Here is a 19,294-nt window from a genome sequence, read left to right on the forward strand (position 1 = left end):
CGTAATTTTAGAATAAAGAATGGCATGCCTCTCTATAATGTAGCACAGTTTCTTTTCTGAGTCCAATATTCTGAGTGCAATCCAACCTCCCCTATTTCCAGCTAGGTTTCAAAATTCAAGGCAGTAATAAAATCCTATTAAGGGTTGAGGTTTGACTTTACTAACGTTTTCCAAGAATTTTCATCTTCTGAAAAATATTCTGTAAAGCGCAAGATACAAACCATTTCTATTATCCTTCCTCCACCCCTTTTTTCAGTGTTGTCACGGCTTTGTTTGAAAGTCCATCGTAAATTTCCTCAACATTGTAAGAGAGGGGGGGGGGGGGGGGGGGAAGAGGTGGGAGGGTTGAATTTTAACTGAAAACACGTTCTTTGCACTGATTTTGTCAAGTCCTCCTGCAATTTCTTGTATTCATTTCCTCAGTCAAAGGAGTCATGTACAATGCTACACTTCATTTGAAAACCGGGGGGAAATTAACCGCAAACCAAAGTAGTGAAACTTAGATAAGAAAAACCGAAACCTGAGCAAACCTATCTGATGTTTACAAGGTGAACCTTGCGACGCTTAAGAATTCTGCTTAGCCCTTTGCAGCATTCTTGCAATAGATAATAAAAAAAAAATACATGTTCATTGATTTATATTAATACCTCCATTTATTCATTTACATTCATTATTCCATTACCATTACCATTGAGTAAAAGTTTTCATCCTTCGTATGTAACCACCGTTCCTTGGGTGTACTTATGGGGGGACGTATGAGAATCTGGTCTTGCATCAACAGTGCGTGAATTTACACATTTTACGTTGAATAATGAGTCCTTATACATCACAAGTAAAAGATATATATACTGATGTATAAGGGCACTGGCTGGAAAGGATTGTATAATGACCAGTATATATTCTTTTTGTATATGGAACTTGGTTCAAGTGTACCCTGACGTATACTGATCATTATACAGACCACGTTCGTATATTGTCTTATTTACGACTTTGTGTACTTACTGTCTACGCACTGAGCAATTTTCTCGCATACACTATCATCACGCCGATTTTACTTAGATCACGACACCAGATTAAAACAGACAATAGTTCCGGATCTGCTTCACGAGGCATACTTGTAAAAAAAAGTGTGACAAATTCTTTAGAGAAAGTATACTCATACCAATGAACAAGGACATCTGAAGTCAAAAATGAATTTGTAATCATAACACCTATCGGTGTTCTTTTGGGCTAAATTTGAATGTCTGATAAATCTGCAACATACTAGCCATCTCAAAGAAATAAATAACTGCCGGATAACGCATTTTGTGTCTCGCTCAAGCATGTAAAGGCCGGGGCACAGGAACTGTATGATCCACGTCAAATTTATGTGTTTTAATGAAAACATACAGCATAGAAAATAATCTAGAAATGAGAATGATGTAATAATCAGTAAATGACACAGGCATACTCCGAAAAAAAAAAAAAAAAAAGGAAAGGTAATTGTTCTCTGAAACTAACGACGTGTGGCCGACTGAGAAAGGAACATTTACTTTCATGAGACTGAAAACTAGAGAATTAATACCACGACAAATAGTTTATTTTCGCTTCAGTTCTGAAATTAAATCGGACGCACTGCTTTAGCTGTTTATGATGTACTAGAACATAATAAGGTATAAATTGTTTTTTAAACGCTATGACTATATGCACGTTTCAGCCAGGCACGGTCTCAAAATAGACTAAATGCCCAGCTGGCAGTCAAAAATTTCGATTTTCTTCTTAAATTAAACACGTTTTGTCCTCCTGTAAGTTAATCGGGATAAACTGAAGTACAGCTCGTTTCACTCGTTTTGCACGTGACCTCCTCGTGACTCCATTTCCCATTGAACGCCTTTGATTCCTCGGGAAACAACGTTCGCCTTTCCGAGAATTGTTTTGAGACAACCGTGCGTACAAAAGTTGTCTCAAATCGGTTAATTTTGTCTAAAACCTAGGGAGGGAGCGAAAACCGAACTTAAAACTCGGATACAACGGAAAAGAAACGTTGTCCTGTTTCACCCCCAAAATTAACTGAAGGAACAGAAAGGAAAGAAAGTAAAAAATATATATATATATAATAAATAAATAAAATAATAATAATAATAATAATAATAATAATAATAATAATAATAATAATAATAATAATAATAATAATAATAATAGATAAAACAAAACTAAATAGAAATAAGAGAATGATAACGTGTTTTAACGTTTCAAACGTTTAATAATCCATACATATTTAATTAACAAGATAACCATACTAGCCTAGCGATAAAAAACGCTTTTGGTAGCCTAATTGAATCAACGTTTGCCTACGTTCTCAGTGAGAAATCAATACTATACAAATCCACTAATATTTAGTCATAGCCTTTGTTTTAGGGGTGGCTGTCCCCCAGTGTTTGTAGTGAGTGAAATACTATGTCCAAAACTACCAACCCAATTTGGGATCAAAAGGCTTAAAAAACGCACTATCGGGGGCAGACCAAGCTAACTGTATTCATGAAATCTTTTTAATTTCATTTAACTATGTTTTATTAGATCCCACAGACTGTTAAGCGATTAAAATACTATGGAAATAATTTTTCTACAACACTAGCACTTATTAAAATTGTTATAAAGTGTATACTAAAATAATGATACCAGCCAATTGTTTCTCTTCTAATTAAAGCTATATCATCATTCACTAAAAATTATTCGTTTGAGGCCGCGTCGAGTCGTCAAAACATGGTCATAACACGCTAATAATGCATGTTTCTATTACTACGGATTACTAAGGATTAGTACGCATGTTTCTATTATGCAGTCTTTTGCTCCACCGGTGTCCATGCAAACATCTAAATGCGCCTAATCGATTTCAAAATGGCGTACGACCTAATAAAGGTATTGTTATTCAGTATTTTCTCATGTTGGTGTTCGTTGTGTTCAAACCATACGATTTTAGATTATTTTTTATGGTCCTAACATCAATTAAAATACCAGCCACAACGCAAATGGCAGTAATGAAAAGAATCACCCAAAAACTGATTTTCAGATATTTAAGTAACAGACGGCGGTCTTTTTCGCCTTCCCGTCCGTTCGTGTAATCCTTAACGAGCCTAATGCCCTTTCTCTGGCATATTTTTTCCAAGTTTTCGGCGATCGCTGGTCTTCCTACAAAGTAACAGCGACAGTGTTTATTGGCAGACTTGAGAGCTTTCTCGAAATCTATTCGGCCATTGATGAGCTGTATTTGGGTGTCGGCTGTTTCAGCTACTTCGTGCTGTTCTTCTTCTTCTGCGGGACTGGTGACGTAAAACTGGAAATTTACAATTGCAGTGTTCTTTTCTTTGATCTTTTTCAGGAGCTCGTCGATTGACTCACGCATTAAGTAGTAAAATGCCTTGCATCTTACCGAGTAGAAAATATCAATTTTATTGGGTTTATGTGGTGTTTCTGTTTTGTGTGCTAGAAAGCTTAGGACGTCCAAGAGATAGCCACACCCAGACCCAGTTGCGAACAGTGTGTAATGGAACGGCGATCGTGTCTTGTCTGATTCTTCAGCGACCTGATTGCACAGCTGCCAAACAGAGGAACGATAAGGGCCCCACGTGTGAAAAGTAGACGAGTTGTTATCGTTGGCTAGCCAGCTTGTCCAAGGGAGGCACAATTGTTCTTCGTCTTCCATTACAGATACCACCAAACCAATGTCCCATGTTGAGTCTTGCGATAAATTTGCAAAGGTCGTAAAGGGATGCGATCGCTGAGGAACAACTCCTGAGCTGCCTTTAATCTGATGGTGAAGATAGTATACATCGCCAACGGCATACTCCACGTCCTTGTCCAGTTTGATATACACAACGATGTACTCGTTGTTTCCAACGACTCTCTTCCGCACAATGCGACCATGGTGATGTCGGTAAACCCAAATGGAGAGGGCTCGGTCCAAACACCAGATGATCAGCACGGGCAGATTTACCACCTGCGACAAGCCATGGAAGATCTTTCGAATGTTGTCAATAGCATACCAGATACCAGCAAACAGGTGCAAGGCCATCGCCAACGAGTAGCTACGTTGGGTAGCGTAATTTGATCTGCTCAGAGGGAAGAAGAGGCAGAACAACACGATTATGACCATGAAGCGATATATCTCGTCCGAAGTGATGTGGACTCCAGTGTGGTCGTTGAAAGTCCAATTATGTACGGCTGCAGGATCCCAGAACTCCGACCAGTTCAAGTGATCTGAGTAGCTGCTGTAGTTGAACGCACTTGGAGGGTAGTACTTCAATGCCGTGCCATCAACAAGAGGCGGGAGAAAGATCACAAGGACGTGGGCAAGGGACGGGATGGCAATCAGAAAGATGCCAGCAAATCTGTGGATTCGTACATGAACATCACGGATACTATCCATCGTGATCCACCTTGGAGCAATCTCGTTGATGAAGTTCGGGAAACACCACATCATCGTGTAGAACATCAGATTCTGGGAAGTTATGATAAGGCGAGCAGTGACGGCCCACACGATGTTAGCAATCGTTTCACCTATGTTGGTCCCCCAGAGGCGTCTGGGATGTTTTCTTCCTCTGCCAAGTACCACGTCACCTTTAAGGACAAAGTGATCGACCACGCACAACGTTGTTAAGACAAGAAAGACAATCCAAACCAAAGCCTCATATGAGATGGAAAATCTCCTTCGACGGGGACGGATGCTGGATGAACTCGCACTCGGTGAAGGCAGATGTTCAGGGATTTCCAAAGAAAAGATTGTTGGTGATGGTGAAACTTTGCTTTTTCTTGACGAGGGTCGATACCTTTTCTCATGAAAATCTTCTGTTTCCTGTTTTGCATAAAAGAGAGATAAGTTTCTATAAGTAACATGTACATTATCAAGCTACCCTTCTGCTATAAAGCTGAGCTTTGTTATAAGTGTTTAAAATAATGAAACAATTACCCTTTTAAATCTTTTAGAATATCGCCTGATTTTATCCATCTTGCCCTACGGCCACGTTGGCCAAGTATCAGGGGATGTTCCGCGATATAATTTCATGCCTTAGAAATAGCAGCCATTAAATCGTCTTCTCATTTGTCTTTCTTGCAAAATAAAAACAGCAATGTCTAGCAATATTTTGTGGGTGTCTTAAAAAGCGTAATTCACTTACGCCTGCTGATATTAGGATTTTTATAGCCGCCTGGGCATTATGTGCCCTTTGCCTATCTAGCATCTCATATCCACCAACGCACGATAGTGAAAAAGTTGTTTGTTTTCAAAAAGAAAAGTGAAATTTTAGTAAAAGAAAATATTTGTACCTTCAAATCGTGCACAAACTCTTGGTATTTGAAACCCATGTCGTCTGTGTACATGTTCATGATTATCTAAAACAGAAATGTAACGTGTTACAACAGTTATCCCTTGTCTTTTAGGCACTTAACGCCTTAGCCAACTGTTAGTGACTACATAATTCAGTACTGACGATTTGTAATCGTTTTAGATGTCTAGAAGACTTATATTATTATTTTGTTAGATTATGATGGATCAACATTGCAGCTCCCTAAGAATCGTTAATTTAGCTAAAATAGAAGAGTGTAAGAAACCAAACAAACGAAGAGCAAATGCATCCAAATAAATAAACGTTAGAACGAAAAACCGAGGGGAAGCAGACTAAGCAACTAGCTGACTAGCTGCAATATGTCTTCCATTATGATTGTTGTTTGATTGTTTGCTAAGGTGTTTTTTATGGAGGGGTAAAGGGCATTTCTTATCAACTAAGGGACGTTAAATACATTAAGGCCGGGCTCGGCCAAACGATTAAAACATCTTCCATGATTGTTGAATCCAACGTTTATATTTTGTACTGTGGGTGTGCTCTTAATAGAATCTGAAAGGTCTATGCAAAACGTGCATATAAGAAAGGGTTCGTAAACGGAAAAGCGATGACTATAGTTTTGCTCAAGGAGCGCTGTCGTGAACCCATTAACAGAGTAACCTAGGAATTCCATTCACCTTTAAATCATCTTCTTCGATGGTCTCACTGAGCAGCCTAAATAATTCTTCTGCTTGGGTGTCCTGTGCATCCTCATCATTTTTATTTCTTGCAACAAAAAGGAGAAAGAAACCGTTATGTTCCTGTGCATTGCATGGTTATGGCTGTGCGCTGCTGATTGGTAAGGTATTTGTTGTCTTGGTGTTAACTGCAGCATGCTTGAACCTGAACAATTGCGATGATTTCCTTAAGGGCAGTCATCACCGTTTACAAATACATCAAGTTTCAGTTCAATGAAAACTTAGGCGATGTTATCATTTTACAGTAAAATAACTTGAAGCCATTTATACAAATTTGCACCAGTTAAGACCGCTTACCATGCCCGTACTGGCTTTTGGTGAATTAGTCTCAGTATTTGAAGTGTTCTTTAGCTCTCCAAACATGAAACCTTATAAATTTATGAATAAAAATACCGACGACTTAAACAAGATTATGTTTTACCAAGTATGCGAAGAATTCTGCTTATAAATATGCCGCTTAATATTTTGCATGTTTCTATTTATTTTGTCCGGATGTAAAACATAGCCATGATCTAACAAACGCTTTGATTGGTGACCCTACGTGTTTGTGTTTCTCATACACGAAAGTTGTACAAACGAACTACATGACTGAACTGGTAAATAAAAGGTAAAGAAACACTTACTCATTGGGATCCTCTGAGGACGTTTTCGCCAACAGATCTTTTATCGCCACGTTTCTCTTCAATAACTGAGCAACTTTCTTTAGTATCACTTTCTTTTGCTCTTCATTGGCGGATCTTATGCTGTGAGGATTAGCAGTTCTCTCTGTTCAAACGAGGATAAAACATCACACTGTTTCAGTTTAAATCAGGTTTGGTCTGAAGCCAGCAGAAACACACAAATCAATACTTTACTCTATCAAATAAAAGCTGTTTGTCTAGGATGTTGTATTAGGCTTTAATTTTGATGAAAGGGCAATAGCACATGTTAGAATACCAATGAGATGTAAGACGACACCAAAACCTTCCAAAATGCCCTTTCTGTTATCTTTCAATACGGAAATGGTTTGAAGCCTTGATTAAGAAAGAAATGCACGAGTGAGGTATTGCTTGGATAATCAGCCCCTAGCCTGTTGAAAAGCATGCAAAAAGTAAGCAAAATAAACAAACAAGCGCTCTTAAGCCGAAAAAGTCAGTACAATTCTGAGTCCTTCCAACGGTAGTCGAACGGCTATGACGTTCCAAGAGTCGATCGTTTGGATGCTCTAACCGCAATGCTGTCCTGAGATCGTAAGCGAGGTCATGTTCCCTCATAGTGCATTGCTTATAATAGAACAGTCAACCGCCTTCTTGTAAAATCGAGAGCATAGAGTGGATCATCACACTTTGATATTGATACGGGAAGTATTCTCTCCAATGTAAACGACAAATATGAATAAATAAATAAATAAATAAATAAATAAATAAATAAATAAATAAATAAATAAATAAATAAATGAACGATATAACGAACTATCATCCGTACCAGACTCTGCATCATGTAGAAACTTGGGCCAGTTAGAAGAATTTGGACTTCGCAGATTGCAGTAGTGGGTCCGAATTTCTTCCACTTCGTCATCAGTCAGGATTTCTTCAAATATCTCCTTGCAAGCTTTCTTAAAGTCACTTGTGGTGACGAATCCTTTTCTCAGAGGATCATACTCGTGAAACGTCTCCTCTAGCTTTAAGTGAGGGAAAAAGAAAGATTTTTAATGAAATATGTTCAGTTTGTTAGGAGAACGGGACTGTTATATTCCCGATGGGAGTTGGACTAGAGCGAATCTATACCATATCATACACCGCGTGAATACTTTGGCCACTAGGTCAGTTGTGATGGTGATGGTGACAGTGATCAGGTGATAGTGGTGATGGTGATCATGGATGGTGGTGATAATGGTGATGGTGATTGTAATTGTAATGATCAGGAGATGATGATAATGGTGATGGTGATGCCAGTCCAACCCAACCCCTCAAACAATTTTGGAACGTGAACGGTTTCTAACCACAGGCAAAGACTGCCCACTCTCCCTTCTTTCTGTAATGGTGGTGGTGATGGTGATGATGAGGGTGGTTATGATGTTGATATGGTTTCTTTGATGATGGTGATATGTTGATTGTGATACTGGTGATGGTGGTCGGGTGTGATGGAGGTGGTTGTAGTAGTGATGGTGGTGGTGATGGGCCGAGGTGGTGGTGATAATGACGATGATGAAGATGATGATGATGATGACGATGATCGTGATGGTGGTGGTGGCGATGGTGATGGTGATATAGTTCCAAACCAATCCCTCAACTAATTTTGGAACGTACAAAGGTATTAAGCACAGGCGAAGACTGCCCAATCCGCATCTCTATGTGGTATTAATCTCTCTTTCTTATATTATGGCCATTAAAATAAGCTAAACTGAGAATTTTTAAAGGGCTAAACCAGGGTTTACACGGTATAAATATAATCCTACCATAATTCCCTTGTCACGAACGAAGTTCCTGACTTTATCCATCACCTCATCTATTGATATGCTCGTCGAGCTGCGAGACGATGTTTCTCCTGTTGATTTCTGCCTGAAGTGTGAGAGGAAAAACACAAAGTTACCTTGACTGAGGAAACAAAATTGACTGAAACGTTTCTTCTCAAATAATGCATAATATGATATCAGCAGCGAAGGCAGGCTAAACTGGCCAACGTAAAACGACATAAATTTGACGTTTCGATCACTCGCCCTTCTTCTCTGGCAAAGGGCTATTCGCTCTGACAAAGGATTAACGCTTCAAACACCAGCTTTCGTTATACGAAGGAAATTGCCATGATGAAAAGGAACATTGCACTTAAGGGGTCCGAATTTTGCCCTACAGCCTGCTAGATAGACCTCTCACAATCTCATTCCACCGGATCGGATTACGTTTTCAAAAACAATGTTACTGATCTAGGACAATCTAATTTTCTTCCTGGTTGCCCCAGTGCTATAATTGCGGTAAAATGTCATTGGAAAGGGAATCAATGTTGTTATGAAATGGAATTTCATTAATTAATAACCCAGTGAGTTGAGGTTTTTTAGTCGAACGTTTTAGAACTTGTCACCGTTACGCTGATTCAAGGTCTAGGTTATCCTACACAAACGTTTTGTAGTTTATAAGTGTTGTCGTTCTGTTGATGATTATTTTGGTCTTTTAACAGCTCTTGAAATAGAAATGCTTGGCGATCCTTGTTGACCTTGGCTTGGGCCACCATCAAATTTCGAGTTCTTAGTTTGTTGAATATAAACTATCGTTCTTTTCAAGTGTTTCATTGGATACCTGTTATTTCAATGTGTGGTCGTGTAGGTTTATTTGGGTTTTCTTAGTTGAGTAGAAAACGGAATTCTGAAAGTTCCCACGGTCAGTTAACCCAAACGTGTCAACAAATCAGACTATTTAAGGACGGTGCCTACTATTGTTACTGCGCATACGTTCTGCGCATCTCGAGATACTCGGGTTTCCTATGGGTGGTGCCTACTAATACAGGGATATTTTTGCGCGCTTTAAAACTATGCGGAGAAAGCGGAGCTTAACAAGTGATTTTGGTATCCAAAAAGAAAATTGGGGGTAACCATGCATTTTTCAGAGATAATAAAGCTCTATTTGGAAAAAAAGCACCATACATTGCGCTGTATTCTGCTGCTTTTTAGAATAAATGTTGCTTAATCACCTCTAAAAAATGCGTGGTTACCCCCAATTTTCTTTTTTGATTTCAATAGTCGCTACTAAGATCTGCTTTTCCCGCATAGTGATAAGCATCGCAAAAATACTTCCCTATTAGAAGGCACCGTCCTTAATTGTGAACATTCGAGCTTGTAGTCAGTTAGTTGTCACACAAGTTTATAGACCCATGTTAACCAACCCTGAACTTACGCTAGTTTACTAACATATTAAGTCATACTCACAGAAAGATATAATAAAATAGATAAATAAATAAATAAATAAATAAATAAATAAATAAATAAATAAATAATACTTACCCTTCACTTCCTGACATGTCAGTAAGATCAATATAACCTGTATGCATAAATACAATGGTTAATACGTTTCGAGCCGCGAGGGGAAATGGAGCTTTCAATAGGTCCAGATTTACGAAGTCTTTCTAAGTTAAGATGTATCTTAAGTATTGATTCTGGACAATAGTCTGTTGTTAGTCCAACAATAGGCCATTGTTAAGAAACAGATACATCTTAATTTATATGAAAGGCCTCGTGGATCTGGCCGCAGGAATGCGGCAAAGGCGTTGCTTGTGGTCCGACACCCTAATCAACTCAGTGGGTTTGAGCTTCTTTTATTAAAATGCGTCACTTTAGTCATAAAAAAATAAATAAAAATGTTGAAAGTCTTACAATAACTTGGAGATACTTTTTGCTATCTGATAAGAACTTTATCAACTTTACCTAAGAACTTCATCTTTAAGAACTTTATCTTCGAATTTTTTGCTTTCTGATAAGATGAGGAAGGGAAGACTTTGGGGTGATACTTGAGGGAGGGGCGGGTTATTGAGAGAGGGTGGGAGTTACAGTCAATTACGTTTAAATTAGTAAGAAAACATACCGCTTTCCACCGACATTAGGATGCAGTATTAAAACCTCAGAGGCACTCAGTGTTTTCGCTAAATCTGTAAAAAGATAAAATACGTTATAAAATAATCTTGACTGACTGAATTCTCTGATTACTCTAAATCTGTGTTTGATTAACCAAAGGAAAGCAGTATATTCATGCCGTGCCGTGTGAAAACAAACCATTTCAGTTGTCCAAATTTCTACGGACTGATTAGCAAAAAGGCTAGTAGAATTTTAAGAAAACACCAATTGCTTCCCTACTGGCTTGTGCAGTTCCATAACCTCGCTCTTCCATACTTCTAAACTCGTAGTCAATAAAGCCATATGACAACAAGAAAAATTGGCTATAAATATTGCTACTATAACTGATAAAACTCGCGAATAATTAAATAATTAATCCGTGTAGTAAGCAATCAAAACATAGTAAAACCATTCAACATATCTCCAAACTTCTGCGCCAAATGCGGGCATAGGGTTTGCGTTACAGCCACGCTTATTTGAAACGAAGTACAATGTAACCGTAATGTTTTTGTCAACGTTTTTAGGAGGCCAGTTAAGACGACAGTTATTTGCATAAAAATGCGGTTTAACTACGTTTGAAAATTTTTGACGTTACTGCGTGAACAAAATGGATGTGTAAGGATATCTTTCCGGCAAGATTCATGACCATGGGTGGATATCCATCCATAACATTTAAAAATTCGCAGAAAAATTGCGTTACTTCCGTTTCTTTCCATACTTGGAGGATATGATGTCCATTCATTATTAAGCCAATTAGGTACCGAGTTTAAGTGATGACATTTCAATATGGCATATATAATCGACTTTTGCGTTTTCGCATGTTTGGGTGAGAAATGGCCTCGGCATTTAGAAGTTCGCGGGTCGATTTAATTCCCGCAGATGATGTGTTAGAAAAGATTTTTGGTAATGAAAACTCTGTTGAAGAGATGTATAATGATGAAGAAAGCGATATAGACCGCCAGCTAGAAAACTAGAGCAAGAAATCGAGGTAAGCGCTTAATACAAGCCTTCGCGTCTGTTCGCGAAAGCGACGCCATCGAGCACATGGTTTTGAAATGCGAAGATATACTCCTTAGGTTACCTTTTTTGCGTTTGATATCTCCTCTAGTTCTTAAATATTAATCATGAATTCCTATCTCTTGGTTAAAAAGCTCAATAATGTTTGCTGAAAGCATCTTTTGAGCAATGCGATTCAAACTATTTGCCCAAGTAAAATTGGTCCCGTAATTTGTTCGGCTGTAATGTTCTCATGGAGAAATGCATTTTTGACTGTGTTTTGATGCGTTTGCATGGGCAAAAAACAAAAAATCATAACTAATTTAAGATTTCTTCTTTTCCAGCCAAATTTTCAGAAAATGTTGCTGACACGAGGGGAATCACTTCTTTTGTCAATTCATTGTAAAATTACATATCACTTAAAAAACAAATTTTCCTCAGATGCAATCAAATTTTTTGGTTAATTTTTGTGAATTAAGATTATTTTTCAGAAAAGTGCTGGGTTTCTATGGTAAGATTTATTTTTTTTTCTGAGAAGCCCATTTTGTACAATTTAAAATGAGATATTGAAGGCCATATTGCTGTAAATGGTTGTCGAGATATAAATAAACATTTGATGAGGTAAATTTCGCCTAGGTTTTGCCTGCAGAAAATTGAAATATTAATTTATGAGCATGCGTGGTGTCATTTTTTTGTTTACATATTGCATTTCTATCATTATACAAGATAACTTTCAACCAGCATGAGAGCGTACTCATTAGAGATTGTTTAATCATTTGAGTAAATGCAGTTTTATCTTCTCTACTGTGTTCTAAACAAGCCTGGATTTCTTCGGAACATACAAAACGGAAATAGTTTTGGGCAAAAGGTTTTTTCAAGGTCCAGGGCGAATAATGATTGAGTATTGTCTTTATCAATTCGTTCTTCCTGCGATCTACGCGCATGGTAAGAATAAATGTGAAGTTATCAATGTGTTTACCAAGTGCTACCTAAACGAAACCACAATTTTCCGTTTCAGCAAAAAGGTATGACGAAAGCTATTTTGATAAGTACGGTTTGTATCGTGTCAGCAATAATGTACGTGAAAGCGAACTGAAGCAAAGCTAAATGGTGTGATTTAGGTCGGAGACAGCAGTCTAAAAACATTTTGGATCCGTAATTCATGCCACTTGCGCTGGAGTCAGTTCATTCGTTCCCACATTTAGGAAAATGAAAAATGTTACGAATACCATTTTAATCGATAACGCCAATAAGCCGGCCTTGGATATTAAACAAACAGTATAATGTGGTTGCCTCCAGTATCGTATTGCGGTAGCCTTTTCTTTTCTTTATTTTTTTTAGGGAAAAAAGGTCACTCGTTCAGCTTCGAAGTTACCTAACTGAGCAACAATTGAACGTTTTCTTTGTTTGTTTTATAAACAACCAATTCCATTTCTCCCGAGCCCGGAATCTAGTACTCTCGGAATAATATATGGCGACTAGCTGATGAATTCGAAATAAACGCAACAGTTGTTCTATATTGACCGTATGAACGAAAGATACCAATGTTGAAAGTGATGTCAGTAATGATTTTTATTTTTAAAACGGCAGTTTAAGTGCGACGCTTTAGGCTTCAGCAACCATACTTTGACGTATACATAACAAAATCTTCCTTTAAATTTTTACATAAGCAATGCAGCGCAGGATAATTAACTGTCACTCAAATAATTACAGGAAAACTGTATAATTATATTTATTTTTAGCAGCTTGGTACTGATTGATAAACAATGGCCAAATCTTCTTTTATGCGAACGGATACTAAGCTGAAAAAGTCGGGCCAGTGTTATAACGTTTTTTCGTAGTGTCTAAGATAAAATTACCAGCAATATATTGTGGTTTATTTTTTCCTTGAAAATTCGCTTGATTTCAACTCATTAGTGATAAGTAATTCATTTATGAGAATTTGAGGTATTTTAAACCTGTAATTTAGAAATTTTGGAATTTTACCCTGAAACGAGATAAATCTCACAAATCTGCCCCTTTAACAATATAAAGAGAGTTAAAATACACATAGATAATTTTTCGACAGAAACCAAGAATTTACTCTGGCCAACCAGAACAGACGTAAACAAGATAATCGACCAATCAAAAACAAGTACATGTAACCGGCACCAAGCGCGGGAAAATGCGAGCTAGCAAGTCATTATTGGTTTTGGTTTTGCTTCTCATCGGCTGAGATGATGGAGCGAATTTTGCTAGCCATAGTGCATTAATTTAAAATAAAACCAAAGCAAACACTTTTTAAGTATCATCTGTAACTATTTCTCGATTCAGCATGATTCAGCAGTTCGATGTCTGTGAACTGTCATTTAAGAATGACATATCCTGGCTTTGTTTCAGCTCTCATGGCATGAGGAAGCTGAATATTAAATAGCACTAATTTACCAGATCTATTGATTGAATTCACCGTAAAATGATTTATAAGCACTATTTACCTGTTTGTAAATTGCATTTGTTGCACTTAATTCAATTATTTTTGAATCCAAAGGCTCGCTCTAGCCGTTTCCCTGCAGTATTGCCTCTCCCTCTCTCGATGATAAGGTTTAATGCAAATTGAAAGCAAAATTCTGTCATTACTGAGTGATATTTATTCGAGTGCTCTCTCTACAGATTGTTATTCACGTGATGAAAGTAAATGTCAAGCACGGCGTATGATTGAACAAGGTCGTGGAAAGATCAGGAGAAAGAAAACAGATCGACTCAATGGAGCTAAGAGCGGAAATTGTTTGCGGTTTTCTTTAAATTAAGGTCCCTTCATATTGAGATAAGTGTCTTAATCCTCTATGAGGAAGTAGTTCTGTTTAGTTGACAAAACTATTTTTAAACTTTTTCGTTCTGATGTCTTGTTACTGGGTCTGCTGTTTTGGCGTGAAAAAAATTACCCGATATACCCGATTTTGAATTCTTCTGTTCAAAGTTTATATGCGTTCATTCTATGGAGAACATAATGACTCGCGAAAGACGTTGTCTGTCTTTCTAGCTGTTTCTTCATATAGACAGCTGCGCTAAGTGAAACGATCATAGGCCTTGCTATAAAAATCCAATAATCCAAAATCCATCTCCGATATTGAAAGTAGATATTTTGAGAGGTCAGTCGTAACGAAAGTGTACTGAGCTACCACTGGGATGCAACATATATATTTTTAGCTTTGAGGATTCCTTCATCCTTCATGTCACCTTAAATAAGGTTATCTCGTTAAGAACGATGGCTTTAGTTACAATGTTCTTTTCCAAGCTTTTGACGTAAAGGGACTCTTTTTTTTTGCAGATGTAACAAAATTATGAAACTAGATAGGCAAGCAAATTTCTGGTAACTGAGGTTTGGACGGAGAGAAAATCACAAATACGAGACTTGTGTTCGTTAACTTTACTTCCTTCTGTTTGCCAGATATCTAGTTTTAACTGAATTGTTCCCTTGATTTTCCGTCAATAGGCTGATCTAATGTCTCCGCTATAGTACTAGGTAATGTGTGGAATGCTGTGCAAGTGAAATCAAAGTTAACCCTTTCTTATTGATCATGCAGTGCGGGGTATACATGTAATTTCATTTCGCCAAACAGTCAAAGATAAGAGTGTTTGCGATAATCAACTTTCTTTTGCGGATCTCAATGAGGCAAAAATTTTCTTTTTAGAAAAGTGGTTCTTACTGAGATTGAAACGCGGTTTAATCATCGATGCAAAAACTAGTGAGGAATACTTCCACGAAGTAATGTACATTGTGTAAATTTTTACGTCCGGCGACCGAAGCTCATTTGGGCATTTTCAAACGAAGGCTACCTGGAATTTCTTCTGTGTAGCAGTATCAGAAAATTGGCTAATTTTTGGTCCATCCAATCAAACTCCGATCGTGAACTGCATGCACTCGTCAAAGCTTTCATCATATCAGTTAACAACGGGCGCTGAGCTGGCTAGAAACGGCCTTACCACTTAGTAATTGACCGCGCAACAACTGACCTTCACTAAGTGAACTGGCAGTTAAGCTGCATATTATCTAAGGTTTACATGAGGAGATGAAGTTGGTGCTGTTTCTTAGAGTTATCAAGTCAATTGAATTTGTTAAAAAAAAGCGGCTCTTACCTTGCGTAGTATGCGAGAAGTCCAGAGGCTTCAAAACGCTCTTGGCTCTGTATTCCAGCCAAATGAGTCGTTTAGTAATGTGTGGGTGTGTTTTATGCACCAGGGCGGTGTCATGTGATTGGAGAGTGATGTCAAGGTGGAATGAGGAAGAAAACAAATTCTGGCGACATCTTGCTGCTCATTAAATGTATTCCCCTCGGGTGTTTAGAAAAAAAAATTAATACTGTGTAGCCATATTATCGGACTGAAATTAGATAGACGAACTGCATTACATTAAAAACTTTCGCCATCTGAGATATTTGGCGATTTTCCCTTTTTTTTTTTTTAAAGAAAAACGGTTCAGTTTGTTATCAAATCAACTCAAACATCGATTTATCCCTAATCGCTGAAATTCGGACGTGTAAACATTTCGGTATGAAAAATTTTAACTTCAGTAAATGTACCCTCCTGAAGTGAAACATTAAAAATACCGTCTTCTGCGGTAAATGCACGTACTCTCCTAAAGTAAATGTACTCTCCTTTACTATGTAAGGTTGTTTTCAATTAGTGTTTAAAGACGTCAATGAAATCTTCTCGTTTTACCATAAACGGGATAGATGTCAAGCATTTTTTTCTTGGGGTTCTGTTTATTGCAGCATAAAATTGGCTTTACTTTTTAAGGATGACTTCTAACGCTGAATGCGTCTTGAAACTCACGAAAGCATTTCAGCTCTAAAACGGAAACGATATAGTTTGGAGTTAAATCTCTGAGCTGGCGTTTTGAGAAGGTTTTGTTTACCACCTCCAGTTGCTGTCAATCTTCTTACCTCTATATTATACAGAACATTTTGACGGGACTTATCCCTTCAATTCAGACCAGTTTAAATTCGTGGACCAAAATTTGATCTCCGCGGGTTGACTTCTTGAGGAAAATGAGTAATTCGCACGATAAGGAACGTCCCCGGGTCTGGTTTTTCCTTGCATTGTACATGTGTGATTTACAGCAAGCCAGAGTTTGTTTAAATCGCTAAGTTAATGTTTCGTCGTCTGGGTTCATCTTGGTTAGCATTTGTTTCGGGAGGCATTATATTGCCTCAGAATTTCGGATTTAGTTTTAAAGAAAATCCGTAGTTTTCGTTTCGTTTTCGTTCGTCTCGTTAAAAGAAAAAAGCGAAATTAGGTCACCTACGATCTTGGGCAAAAGTAGTTGAGAAAAATGTGAATTGTGCACATGAAGGTCAATTGCCCTGTCTGGTGGAGAGAGGTAAACCTTCACTCCCCCACTCTCCCTTCCCCTCATTTAATGTCCCTTAACCAGTGCAGTGGCGAACTCAACCGGCACTGATAACACTGATAAGGGGTGTTGAATCGTTCCAGAAGCAACACTGTTGGGATGAAATTTATAGGCCGACAAAAAGATTCTCAACGGTTTTGTCCAACATTGCATCTAGATTCCAGGGGATTTCGCCGACTTTTGTATTTAGTGGAAAGATTAAAATTTTGTGGCGTGAGTTTGGCTGAGATTAGATACGATAGCTATATGGAATGTTTGAAACTGAACAAGTTGGCCATCTGTAGTGCTCAACCTAAAGAAAAACCTTTGGCCTAGATGTTTATCATAAATAATGTAAACCTTTTAGCAGCGTTTCCGAACGGCATTGTATTTCTTGGTCGGTATGATTCCCGCGGGTATTTAAGAGAGATCAGGCCGTCACGTGAAACACTTAATTTCGGCGTGTTAAGGTATAGGAAAACTAAAAAGTAAGAAAACGTTTTCCGTAAGAAGTACACGGCGCTTTGTTCTTTACAACAAAAGTTCCTGTAGATAAATGTCCTACAACGCCGCTGAATCTAGCTGGGCTCGGCCTTGTATATCCGTAGAAGCTGATCTTCCGGTGTTTTACAATGCGTCTCAGCAGGTCTCAGTGCTTCTGTGACAACTGACACAGGCATATCAACAGTTTGATGTTGCAAACATCAAGTATCATAAATTACTTCCTGGTCATTTCTATTTTAACTGGAGCAAAGCTACTTGAAAAATGTATCAGTCTTTGCGGTTCATGAACACTAACAGCGCTTTACTGTGGGAAGTAATATTACATAACTGTTTAAACGTTTTTTGAAAAAAAAAAAAAAAGGAAAAGAAAAAGAGAACAGAAACATAAGTTATTGCCAGAAGTACGAGCTTGACGACCACTCGCGGGCCTGTCTTTTTTGTGTTAGTCTTTGCGGTTAATTCTTTGGGCAAGTTAACTTAACCTTCAATGCGTGAACACTTACAGCGCTTTACTGTGAGAAGTAATATTGCATAACTGTGCCTTAAGAGTTAACGATGCCGCAAACATTAAGTTGAGAGCTGTTATCTCGCCAAACGTTTGTCCTCCTAGTCGTTGTTATCGGTCTGTTACGCTGAGCTACAACAATTGAGACTAAACTCAATTGAATCGGACACTGGTCCTTCAAACAGACTATCTTTCTTAAATGCATTGATTTCTCAGTAAAATTACCAGTCCCTATCTAGATAGTGGCGGGGAAACTTATGTCGTCATAGGCAGCCCAAGTGCACGTCACTAGAGAGCGAGTTATGATTTAAGGTGATTTCATTGAATTTGTTGCGCATTCTTACTGTGCATAATTTCTTATCATTACGTCGTTAGCGCTCGCTTAGAGAGCGCACGTTGAATACATAGTCTGTTTTCTCCGGATGCTAACCCCAACCAATAACTAAATGGCTATTTTCTCCTAAACGAGCAAGGTGACCTGTCCTTTAAATGATCTCATTTTTTTAACTTCGCTATTATCCTCTTTATGTTTAAAAGCTTTTAGAAAAAAATAATAATATAAAAAAAAAACGACAGAAAAATAAGTTATTGCCGGAATTACCTTCTTACCCCCACTCGCAGACCCATCTTTTTTTTTTTTTATTACATTTCTCGAAATAATACATAGTAGTGCTCCCTCCCTCCTGGAATAATCAAAGAAACCACAAAGGCTAATGCACCTTTCAACTAGCTTTTGTTTCAGTTAAAATAGAAGTAACCAGGAAGTAATTTATGATAAGATGTTTGCAACATCAAATTTTAGATGTCAGTTGTCACTGAAACACTGAGACTTGCTGAGACGCAGACATTAATAGATTAAGGCTTAACAGTGGACGATTAGCGATACAGTCATTTCAACTAACGTTGGCGGTTCAAAGCATGAAGCTAAAAGACAAGACCGAAAGTTTAAGTGGGATTTTTATGAATAAATTCATCAAAATCAGTCATGCCTGGAGAAAACAATAGGTTGTAATTAGCAGTACAATGACCTGCACGTGCAGGGATGATTTTGATGAAATTATTCATAAAAAAATAATCCCTCAAAACATTGCGGTCTTGTCTTTTAGCTTTATTTTGATCCGAAAACGTTAATTGAAATAGCTGTATACATACAAGGTTAGCTCAGCTCGATTCAGTCGTGTAAGGCGGGGGGGGGGGGGGGGGGAGCATACGGTTTTGGGTCTGTCTTATAAAGGGAATAACAGTGCTGTCATAGAAACTCCCACACGGTAAAGGAACCCCAAACCA

General features: G+C 37.9%; 1 protein-coding gene and 1 long non-coding RNA gene across 3 annotated transcripts; one reads left to right on the top strand and one right to left on the bottom strand.

The window, feature by feature from the left end:
- Positions 1 to 2,219: 2,219 nt before the first annotated feature.
- On the bottom strand, positions 2,220 to 19,156 carry LOC146471264 (uncharacterized). 2 transcript variants are annotated; one of them, XM_085120931.1, is made up of 9 exons: positions 15,747 to 19,156; positions 10,606 to 10,669; positions 10,029 to 10,065; positions 8,493 to 8,595; positions 7,520 to 7,715; positions 6,679 to 6,820; positions 5,996 to 6,083; positions 5,302 to 5,367; positions 2,220 to 4,831 (listed from the first exon to the last, which is right to left on the bottom strand). In XM_085120931.1, the coding sequence occupies exons 2-9, from the start codon at positions 10,619 to 10,621 to the stop codon at positions 2,909 to 2,911; spliced, it is 2,571 nt and encodes an 856-aa protein (XP_084977057.1). In that variant the 5' UTR covers positions 10,622 to 10,669; positions 15,747 to 19,156; the 3' UTR covers positions 2,220 to 2,908. The 2 variants fall into 2 exon arrangements, with proteins under 2 accessions (XP_084977057.1, XP_084977058.1); XM_085120932.1 differs by lacking the exon at positions 15,747 to 19,156 and adding an exon at positions 14,105 to 14,189.
- LOC146471265 (uncharacterized) lies at positions 11,372 to 14,496 on the top strand. The gene is made up of 2 exons (XR_014866817.1): positions 11,372 to 11,622; positions 14,280 to 14,496. It is a non-coding gene; the product is annotated as an uncharacterized LOC146471265 (long non-coding RNA).
- Positions 19,157 to 19,294: the final 138 nt, after the last annotated feature.

The sequence above is a fragment of the Pavona decussata genome, unplaced genomic scaffold, assembly GCF_977016875.1.
Source record: "Pavona decussata unplaced genomic scaffold, jaPavDecu1.1 SCAFFOLD_105, whole genome shotgun sequence".
Classification (NCBI taxonomy): domain Eukaryota; kingdom Metazoa; phylum Cnidaria; class Anthozoa; order Scleractinia; family Agariciidae; genus Pavona; species Pavona decussata.

Excerpts from the sequence above, each read along its gene's own strand:
- LOC146471264 (XM_085120931.1), bottom strand. Across the intron at positions 5,368-5,995 it reads TCGAAGAAGATGATTTAAAG|ATAATCATGAACATGTACAC; the intron begins GTGAATGGAATT and ends TTTCTGTTTTAG. Across the intron at positions 4,832-5,301 it reads AGTTTGTGCACGATTTGAAG|GAAACAGAAGATTTTCATGA; the intron begins GTACAAATATTT and ends TATGCAAAACAG.